Source organism: Hesperophylax consimilis, chromosome 17 (genome assembly GCF_061612785.1).
Source record: "Hesperophylax consimilis isolate HC1 chromosome 17, BYU_Hcon_1.0, whole genome shotgun sequence".
In the NCBI taxonomy this organism is placed as follows: Eukaryota; Metazoa; Arthropoda; class Insecta; order Trichoptera; family Limnephilidae; genus Hesperophylax; species Hesperophylax consimilis.
This window is the reverse complement of record NC_142852.1, coordinates 27,411,444-27,422,860: the sequence shown is the minus strand read 5'-3', so window position 1 is coordinate 27,422,860 and position 11,417 is coordinate 27,411,444. Positions and strand designations below refer to the sequence as shown.

The 11,417-nt window shown below is 31.5% G+C and overlaps 1 protein-coding gene across 1 annotated transcript; it reads right to left on the bottom strand.

Moving 5' to 3' along the window:
- Positions 1-4,012: 4,012 nt before the first annotated feature.
- LOC149416361 (uncharacterized) lies at positions 4,013-9,547 on the bottom strand. The gene is made up of 4 exons (XM_089641969.1): positions 9,472-9,547; positions 5,333-5,538; positions 4,852-5,004; positions 4,013-4,017 (listed from the first exon to the last, which is right to left on the bottom strand). Exons 2-4 carry the CDS (start codon positions 5,484-5,486, stop codon positions 4,013-4,015), a joined length of 312 nt encoding a protein of 103 aa, XP_089498095.1. The 5' UTR covers positions 5,487-5,538; positions 9,472-9,547.
- Between the last annotated feature and the right edge of the window lie 1,870 nt (positions 9,548-11,417).

Genomic DNA, 11,417 nt, shown 5'->3' with positions numbered 1-11,417 from the left:
ACTAATCTACATATGAAATATGAAATTATGATACGAAATAAATTTGTTAATTTGACTGGCCTAAGACAGGATCCATTCTTAATTGGCTAGTCAAAATTTCCGAGTATATTTTAGTGTATAATTTTGTATTATTATGATTAATTTATAAGTACGTAAATAAATATACAAATTGATGGATTTTCCTCACAAAATGCGTCTTAGAATTTTATTAATAATAATTTAGAGTAAAATTAAAATTATGAAATGTGCGAACGAAAGATAATTTAATATTTCATAAAACTGAATAATAATATGACATGAAATATATGTTTTTTATTACAACATTACGTTTAAAAATTTAAAAGAAAGCGCAACTACCAATGGTATAGTTTTATTCTAATAAATATTAAATTCTTTAAAAAAAAATTATAAGATACTTTACACGATAAAATTACAATCTTTCGAAATCAATTTATGTTTTTTACTAGAAAAGAGTCAATACGTCTAGAATTCGATAAGTCTGGGAAAAGCTTCTTAAACGTTACGATTTGAGGTTTTAAATATTCTTAATGAAAGTATGCCGGGAAAATGTTGAAAAATATAATTTGTAACTTTAGTTATAAAATAAAACAAAACGAATCTATAACGATGGGAATCAGAAAGAATTGAAGGAAAATAGAATGATTCACAATTCAAACATTAATAAATCATACTAATTTTGAAAACAAGAAACTCTTTGCAAAATGATTATTATTCAGTATGCATTCGCGTGTGTTTCTATAAATCTCTCCCTTTTATGATAATGAATTGTTACATTTGAAACAAAGAAAAAAGTTTTTCTCCACTGTAAGTTGGCATATGGCGCGTCAGCCGCCTTTTTGGGAAGAAGAATAGGTGTACAAGGAACATGAAAAAATTATTCTCCTTTGTGAATTAGCATGTGTCTTTTCAAATCTCCTTTGAGAGGAGATGTATAGTGGCATTCGGTACATAAAAAAGGTTTTTCTTCACTGTGCGTCAGCATGTGGCGCTTTAAACTGCTCTTTTGAGAAAATGAATAATTGCACTCAGAACATGAAAAAGGTTTTTCTCCAGTGTGAAAGAGCATGTGGCTCTTTAAATGGCATTTTTGAGAAAATGAATAATTGCACTCAGAACACGAAAAAGGTTTTTTTCTACTGTGAGTCAGCATGTGGCTCTTTAAAGTGCTCTTTTGAGAAAATGAATAATTGCACTCAGAACATGAAAAAGGTTTTTCTCCAGTGTGAATCAGCAAGTGTATCTTCAAATAACCTTTTCGAGAAGATGAATAGTGGCACTCGGTACATGAAAAAGGTTTTACTCCACTGTGCGTCAGCATGTGGCATTTTAAAGTGAACTTTCGAGAAAATAAACGATTGCACTCAGGACATGAAAAAGGTTTTTTTCCTGTGTGAGTGAACATGTGGCTCCTTAAAGTGTCCTTTTGAGAAAATGAACGATTGCAGTCAGAACAAGAAAATGGTTTTTCTCTACTGTGAGTCAGCATGTGAATCTTTAAAGTGCCCTTTCGAGAAAATAAACGATTGCACTCAGAACATGAAAAAGGTTTTTTTCCTGTGTGAGTCAACATGTGGCTTTTTAAAGTGCCCTTTCGAGAAAATGAATAATTGCACTCAGAACATAAAAATGGCTTTTCTCCAGTGTGAATCAGCAAGTGTCGCTTCAAAGCGCCTTTTTGAGAAAATGAATAATTGCACATAGAACATGAAAAAGGTTTTTCACCAGTGTGAATAAGCATGTGTTTCTTCAAATCTCCTTTTCGAGAAGATGAATAGTGGCATTCGGTACATAAAAAAGGTTTTTCTTCACTGTGCGTCAGCATGTGGCGCTTTAAACTGCTCTTTTGAGAAAATGAATAATTGCACTCAGAACATGAAAAAGGTTTTTCTCCAGTGTGAAAGAGCATGTGGCTCATTAAATGGCATTTTTGAGAAAATGAATAATTGCACTCAGAACACGAAAAAGGTTTTTTTCTACTGTGAGTCAGCATATGGCTCTTTAAAGTGCTCTTTTGAGAAAATGAATAATTGCACTCAGAACATGAAAAAGGTTTTTCTCCAGTGTGATTCAGCAAGTGTTTCTTCAAATTGTTCTTTCGAGATGATGAATAGTTGCACTCGGTACAGGAAAAATGTTTTTCTCCACTGTGAGTTAGCATGTGGCGCATTAGATGTACCTTTCGTGAACATAAATATTTGCAATCGGAACATGAGAAAGGTGTTTTTCCACTGTGAGTCATCATGTGGCTTTTTAAATTGCTCTTTTGAGAACATGAATAGTTGCAGTCGGAACAGGAGTAGTTACAATGGGGCCATGCAAATAGCTTTTCCACGGGATGCATCTTCAGCTCTGTAGACAAATTTGAAAAATTATATGGTTAAAGAAGGCTCATTAAGACTAATTAAGTACACATAGAATAGATAAGTGCAGTAAATTCATAAATATGATAGGGTACTCCAAGAATAGGATGGGACGATTTTTTCAAATATTATTCAGAAAATCGGTTTTACCTGCTATCTGGGTATTGATTGTAATTATATATTTAAATTATAAGTAAAAATAAGGCTCAATAAGACTAATTACTTATACTAAGTTGAGATAAGCGCAGTAAATTCATAAAAACCTCCAAAAATAGGATTTTTTTTAAAATCTTTCTCGAAAAATCAGTTTTACCTGCTGTTGGGGTAATAGTTTCAATGCGTTTTAAGCATTCGTTTTTAAAATCAGGCAGGTCTATGTCAATTTCCATATAAAGAAATCCCCCCTCATCGTTTTCTCCTGGCGAAAGTTCCCCCTTGATTGTATCAGCCTCTATTTTAACGTTACCTGAAAAAACAAATCAATTTTACGTACACGATACACGACAAAATGCATTATTTATTTAAAAGCTTTAAATTATTCTTCAACGATTGAGGACGCTTTAATTCTACTATTTTACACCTATTAAGGCTTTATTTACAAAATTATACACGTAAATAGTACAGGAAACGATTATTTAAAAGAGTTGCACAAAAATATATAATCCAAAATATTTTTTTTTCCTTCAGCTGACAAATATATCAACAACATCGTAGTATTTGTTTCCTAGCTGTTGAATCCGTCGCATAGGAGTGTGATATTGGGACATTGATGTAGAATTGCTACAATAATACGGTAGGTACTGTCTTTTAACTGACCTCCTTTGAGTATGAAAAGAGATTATATATAATAGATCAGGGGTATCAAACATTGAATTAATGATTTTATACAAACAGGTTAAATCGGAAATTATTCTACGATCAGATAATTTTATTGAATTTAATGAACAAAGTACGTTATCGTAATTTAGGCATTCTCTAGGAATGCTCATTTTAAAATTTACATATCTTAAGAAAATATTATGGATTCTTTCAATCGCATGTGAATGAACCTCATAGTTTGGGGACCAAACCGTGGAATTGTATTCTATATGACTCCTTACTAGTGACATATATATATAATATTTTTACAGTATTTACATTTTTGAAATCCCTAGATACCCTTAAAATAAATCCTAACATTTTCAAAGCTTTATTGGTTATTATTTCTATATGCTTGATAAAGTTGAGTTTCGTATGAAACCAAATACCTTAGTCACTAATTTCCGAGACAGATACCAACGACATATTGTTTATGGAATAATCAAAAAATATTGGATTCTTTTTTCGATAAAACCTCATAATTTGACATTTGGTAATGTTAAGTTGAAAGCGGTTATCATGCCACCATATAATAAATCTCAACAAGTTATTTGACAATATACGGCAATCGTTAATGTTTCTGATTGCGATTTCTTGAACATCATTGAAAATATATAACACATCATTAACAAATAAAAACAGGATTGGACCTAAGTGTGACCCCTGGGAAACACTACTCGTAGCAGTGAATTTGTATGAAAATGTACCATCAATTTTAACAGCCAGTAATCTGTTGATCAAGTAACTATTAAACCTCTTATATAGTGAACCGCCTATACTGAATTTATTCAGTTTATTAAGCAATAACTCATGATTAACTTTATCGAACGCCTTACTAAAATCGGTATAAATAGAGTCAACTTGACATTTACTAGACATGGAATCAGATATATAGTTTTGATACGTTAACAAGTTATTAAGGGTAGATTTTCCAGTAGAGAAACCACGTTGTTTAGGAGAAATCGGAAAATAATTTTAAGAAGAATTTTTTCAAAAACTTTAGGAATTGTTGATAAAAGGCAAACCGGTCTGTAGTATCACCTCATGTTTATCGCCTTTTTTTAAAAATAGGCGTAAAATATCAACAATGAAAAGCGTGAATTTGGAAAAAAAAGCTGGATAATTTGAGGAAAATAATGACTCCAGATGTCCGCTTCAAAACGTCAGATGCATGCTTCAAGAAGGAAAAACCATTTAATCTTGAGGATCTTCAGTACGGAGTTTGGCTGTTTTCAGTCAACGGAACCTTTGTACCCTTCATCATGACCGTGAGCGATATATAAGTTATAAGAGTGTAGAAATTTATCAGTTTTCAGCAAATATTCATTTTAAAATAAATATCAAATAAACATTTATACGAACAGAACGTAAATATGTCCTGTTAACACGACATTTCCAAACGGACATGGATTCCGAACATCCGAATTAAAAATTCAATATTTGCAATGCAACTAACTGACTATCCGAGTACTCTCCGCATAATGCAAGCATCGTATATATTATTTTACCTCCGCCTTCTATTTGAGGCCCTTGTTCCCTGGCTTTGAAGACAATGTAAATACACCCAGGAATAGCTCAAAATTTTAAATCTTCCATAGAAAATAGGTTTTACCTGCTGTCTGGGTAGTTGTTTCAAAACGTTCTAAGCATTCCTTTTTAACATCTGGCAGGTCTACGTCAATTTCCATGTAAGGATATCTTCCTTGAGAGTCTTCTCGTGGTTTAAGATCAGCCTTGATGGAAACTGTCTCCACATTATTTCTACCTGCATAAACAATACATATATTGATAATAATTAATGTACAACAAAATGTTTATATTCTATTTAAATTTAAATATTAAAGATTGATGATACCATTGACTCACCATGTAGATAACTGGAAATTGCAAGAGAGACTTTAAGGTTTATTTACTCAATGGAATGATGTTTTCTTTGATCAATATGTAAGTATGTAAAATGTATAATAAATCATGTCGAAAATAAGATAAGGTGAAACTTGAGGTCCTGTCTGCACGACATTTCAAAACGGAAATGAATTTCGAACCTCGGAATTTAATATCCTACATATTTTTACAGGTGCAATTCAACTTACTGGCTGACTGAGTACTCTCCGTGTGTTGCAAACATTCCTTCTTTATATTTGGTAGGTCGATATCTATGTCTGTATACGGTATTGCAATTCCGTCTTCTTCCCGGGGCTCTGGTTCCGTCTTGATGGAGACAATATCTGGATTAAGTAGATCCATGGCACTGGTAGCAATTGGTGATTGGTTCAAGCCCAAACAAATGTACCTGAAACTAAACATTGTGATAAAGGAACCTTTGAATATTTGGTTTCCCTTGGAATATGTGCGAAATGAAAGTCGTATGCAACACATTTTTGGGATCAAGAATATAATTGATTTAAGATTTTCACGGCCAAAAGTATTATTGTTATTTGTTTTTGGGGAGTTATGCCGTGTTGCGCTAACTTCTTTAGTTACAGTGTCCATCATCTGTGTTCATCAACACATCTACCCTGATGATGGACACTGTAACGTTGTCCGAAAGAAGTTGGCTAAAGAAAGAGTTAGCGCAACACGGCATAGCACCCCAAAAACATATATCAAAAAATAATATTATTATAATAGAAATTTTAAAACTTAATATTCGTTATTTCGGCTACTGGCATTATACCTAGCTCTCTAATTAAAAATTTAGGCGTATTAGATCTATCAAAAAAATTATATATAAAGATGCAAAAGTCGGTCATTTTGAATACATGTAGGATAACAAAAGATTTTTTAAATATTTATGTTGAGGGATCAGTAGGATTTATAGGCCCTGTTAGAAGTTCTACCGAGCCGAACCCTCTGATATGAAAATATCTGGAGACGGTGAATTTTTTTTCCCATTTGATATCTGGTGATTTGACGTGTTGTTGTTCTTGTATTGTTTTGTATTTATTTTACTTATATAATGCACTTACATAGTGTTGATTGACTAGCTGATCATTTGTGGAAAAGTGAGTGGAAGGGTTAAGTTTTTCCTTTGGGGAAGACTTAACCCGGACAACTAAATCGGAAGTTTAAAAAAAAAAAAAAAAAAAATCGGTATTACCTTATATTAGATCCGCCATTCCACTTTCAGCAGAATGTCAGATGTACATATTTTTAAAATATGAGTATTTAAATCAATGCAAATTTAAAACTCGCTGCCTTAGTTCTTGTATGTTCAATAAACCATTTTGCAAATTTTACAGGAGACGTTTTTTTTGTTTTTACAGGCAAATTCTAAATAATTCTCGGCTTTGGTCATTTCATTCTATACATATGTATTACAGGAAATGTTGAAACGTCTAATTTCGAAGTTTGAAGCTATAATTTGCCCATATTATGACTTTAAAGGTGGATATTGAACATTGGTTGAAAATAATGTTTATTTTTTTTGGATATTGAACACATTGTTAGAATATTGAACAATTCGGCGTGCAAAAATTTGAGATATTTTATGTTCAATAAGCCAAATAGTGGTAAATTGTACGTACAGAATGATTTTCAGATTTCAAACAATTTAATTTTATCTTGTAAGTAGTAGTTGTCCTAAATTATTACTTTGAAATATGTACACAAACAGCGTTCTTCAGGTAATTGTCAACAAAGGCGACACTTTTTAAATCATTCAAATATTATGATTAAGGTTATATAAGTTTGAAAGCGTAACTATGTACAAAGATACGTCTTAATGATGTTTCGTATGAGTAAGCTGTGCATTATTAAACATACTAATTTCGGTTGTCGGTGCATGCGTGATGTGAAATATTCATATGTGTAACAACATAGGTAAAATTATTCAATTTTTTTTATTTCTTGGGCATTAACTATGTAACAATTTCTAGATATTTTGTTTTGAAGAGCTTTATTTTAAATGTACATTTACATTTAAAATAAAACTCTTCAAAACAAAAAATTATTCAAGTTCAAATTTAATTTTAAAATTGGAACTGATAAGTATTAAATCATATCAGACAAACGAAAATGTGGGTACCAAAATTATTTTATAAATTATATACATATTTGGAGGGCTTTCGCTTTGTTTTTTTTTTTAATTATGTTTGTTATTTTTCAAGTTTACTTATTTTCGAATAGTATTTTTTTCCTTTTATATTTCCATTATACAGGGTGTCCGGAAACTCGTAGTACAAGCGGGAAACTGGTGAATCTACATCACATTTGGAGTCGATTTTGTAGTATATTTTTTTTTATTTGAGCTTTCGTTATCGAGTAAATCGAGTTTGAAGTTGATTTTTTTTTTTTTTAATCAAATTCTTATAAATTATTACTGAAGATCAAAGTACCCAACTAATTAAAACTATTTGAAAGTAAAACAAATGAAGAAACTCGGATTTGAAGCATTATTTTGAAATCACCCTTCATTTAACCCGGTGTAATCATAAAATATTTCTGTTCTGCAGGGTTAAAACATCTGTTATTCAACCCTAAACACCAGAAAAAACTTTAACTCTAAAATAGCCGAAAAATATTTTTTTTTGGTTTTTTTTTTTTTTTTGAAAATGCTCAAATCAAAAAACTTTATGTTTTTTTGGGTTCCTCATGTGGTGTAGATTCTCCAGTTTCCCGCTTGTACTACGAGTTTCCGGACACCGTGTATTATAACGTGAAGACATTTTTATTTTTTTATAAATAATAAATAACCCGTGGATTATAATACGACAGACAAGTTTATGGAAAGGCGGAACAGACACTGAAATAAAAAAAAAAATAAAAAAATGTGCCGAAATTATAAGCTACAAAAATTACTAGTTTCGGTGGAGGGGCCTGAGGTCGTCAGTCGTTTGAAACATTTCACGGAAAACACATAACTGAACATTGTTTGTTCAACACAATTTATTTATTGACCACATATTTAACATAATACGTTTTTAATGATAAAGTCCACAAATCGGTTAATTTTATCTTTAGAATATTTAAAACGTATTAAAATAAACAAATTACGAATAAAAATAACTAATTTATTATGACTTGTTTTACGTAAAGAACGAAAGGTGTAATAAATAGTTTAATTAATAAATAATAAATGGAGCATCCTGTGTATATGCCTAGCAAGTTCAAAAAGTACATGTAAAATATATTGGAAATGCGTATAAATAACATAATTTTAAGACTTACCTCTCTATTTTAGCCACTGGTCTAAGGTTTGTTGATTCTGTAGTCGGTGAAGTCATTTTTCACTTCAATAACAGCAGTTTATTCACAATTAAACGTATTTTTAATAGAACAATGCGAAGCTCTGATGGCAGTTCGAAAACAATAAAAAACCAAGATGACCGCTAACAATCCTAAAGCCGTAACAAGCCGACTCCTGATTGGTTGAAAGTGAATATTGAACATGCAAGAACTCAAATTGCGGCACGAATAGGCAGAACGTTGAACAAATATGTATGAACTTTTTAAAAACTATTCTATGCATAACTTTGAGTGTTTGAACGTTCAATATACAGAATATTGAACATACAAGAACTAACAAATTGTTCCGTGAGTGGATATTGGCACTCGAGAAATGCTGAAAATAGCAGTTAAAAACCGAAAAATTTGGTTTTTTTTAGCTACATTAATGCGTAATAGGCTAATGAACACAATGGCATTCATAACTCAGTTTTGATAAAAAAGGCTTATTGAACATACAAGAACTAGGACAGCGAACTGTAATCCGGCAATATTATTTAGCGACGTATTTACAAAAACCGGCTATGCCAATGTTGTTCGTATTATTCAGAGAAGGGTTTAAGAAGTCTTCCGTACGCAACTGATTTATTCAGTGCGCGGTATGAGAAATAACGGAAATTACTGCGACTGACGTCTCTGCTATCGGACATTTGGGATTAGAAGAAGAAGGTGTGAGCAAATGCTACTGGATATAAACCCTAGACTGTTGCTGTCTCACTCCAATAACTCAAGTCAAAGTGCCAATTTAATTATTCCACAGAAACTGTAATCTAAAAATAAGTAAACGTCAGATTGACTGTTTAATCATTTCTCAAACAAAACAGACAAATGATGTCTAACTTAGGTGTACGGGTTGGCGTTAGTTAATATAGATCGCGTGAGACACAGTGCAGTTGTTCGTTTTAGCATGACGTAGTCCAAATTTAAGAAGGTGTTCGCTCAGTTTGGTTTGGAATAACTGCCTGTACCAAAAGGGATACTGATGAATATACGTATTAGTACTTACCAATAACCATCATAAGAATGGGATGATAAAATGGATGATAAAGTTTAAACAAAGTTTGGAGACAGAATTAAAAGACTGACTCAACAAAACACTTGTTAATTAATGACCATATATAACATATATCGATATCTTCAAGCTTTTTGTATCCAAAAATTTTATACAGTACTTAAGAACAGATTACAAGCAGTACGGAGCAGAGCAGTAGACAAGGTTAATAAACTCAAGGCCATTAAAAAAAAGGCGCAACCATAGACAATATGATTGTATTGATTAGTTCATTATTTAGCCCAAAAAACTATTTAAAAATATAAATGTCCTTGAAGCAGAAAAATGTCGAAATATTTCTCAACACAGCCATAGCTCATCATATCACAGATTCAGAACAATGCAAACACAAAATAGTACATTTTCAGCACACTTTTTACAGATTCACTGTTTATTTATTTATATAATATATTCGCCTTAAAAAGCTTTTACATAGAAGTGAAACATGATGCAGTGTACATAGGAGAATATCTGTATTATACAGGAGATAATGACAGTAAATAGATGTAATCCATAGTAAAGAACGTAAAAAATACACAATTGTAAAATTGTGATTACAAGTATAATGAGAAAATATTAAGAAATAATTTAAAAAATACTTAATATAAAGCAATATTAGTAAAACGTAAGAGTAACTTATTAAAAAAGAAATTACAACAACACTACATAGAAGAAAAATCATTAAAACTAATTTAACAACGCTACTCTAATTTGTAGGATTCAACAAAGCGTTGATATAGATTATGCTTAATTCTATAAATTGAGTCAATAAATAAATCAATTCCACACTCATACTTGTTGCCCAGATCATACATCTTATTGGTCAGTGAGTGTGTCTGATAGTTGGTCGTGTACCTATGTATTACAGAAGAATGTTATATTTTGTCTTGTATTCCTAGTCGGCACATGGAGTTTAATAGTGGCAAGGATGGCAGGACTGTCAATAAAGTGTTAGTGACTTTGTGTAACACAACCAGGTCTGAAATAATTCTCCTGTCAGTCAGTGTTATTAGATGCTATTGATTCATCAAACTGACATAATTAATGTAATCAATAGGAATTCTGAGCTTAAAATTTACGTACTAAAGAAAAGGTTTTTTGTTACCAACAGACAAGCGCCAAAACTAGGCTTCCATGTTATGTCTATCAAAACCGTAACAATTAATATTTAGAACGCACCTACTTTCTTAAAATACCAGAATATCCCGTGAAAATGCGCATTTCGCGTTATTTGTGTGAAAATGGCAAAATTCACGTAGGTATTTTGCGAAATAAAAATAATAAAAATAAAAATAAAAGTGTTTATTCCGGTATGTGGGGAGGTTAGTGCAGTCCCACACATTCCATATAGAGATACAACAAAATATATAATCAAAAACAAAAAAATAGAACAGATAAACAAAGAGAAAAAAACAGAATAAATTGAACATAAAATAGATAAAATTAATAGAATAATAGAGTTGAAGCCTTTAGTGAGCCGTGACTATATTATGCGCTAGTATTCTCCAGTGTGCGTCAATGCTGTAGGATGGAGGAACTTTAGCATATGAAACTTCTCTGGCTTGACTTTAGTTAACTTCTATATTTATATCTATCATTGTATATTATGTAAAAGCTGTTTGTTTCTTACAAAATTAATAAAAACTCAATCTAACCTAACCTAACCTATGCTAATGTAACCTAACCCAACCCAACTAAACCTAACCTAATCTAACCTTACCTATCAAACCTATCCTTTAATAACCCAACATAACCTATCCTAACCTTTCTTAGTAGGCATTTGCATAGAGTTAATAGTAAAAATTCTAGCCACTGGTTTCAGAAATAACAACAAAAGAAAATGTCATCAACAGAAATTATTCCGGCTGTTATCCCATGCAACGAAAGCGAATGATCATTTC

What these genes read in the sequence shown, in the direction of transcription:
- LOC149416361 (XM_089641969.1), bottom strand. Translation starts at nt 5,486, where the DNA reads ATGGATCTACTTAATCCAGATATTGTCTCCATCAAGACGGAACCAGAG. An exon ending in GGAGAGTACTCAGTCAGCCA is followed by an intron (nt 5,005 to 5,332) that starts GTAAGTTGAATT and finishes TTGTTTATGCAG; the next exon opens with GTAGAAATAATGTGGAGACA.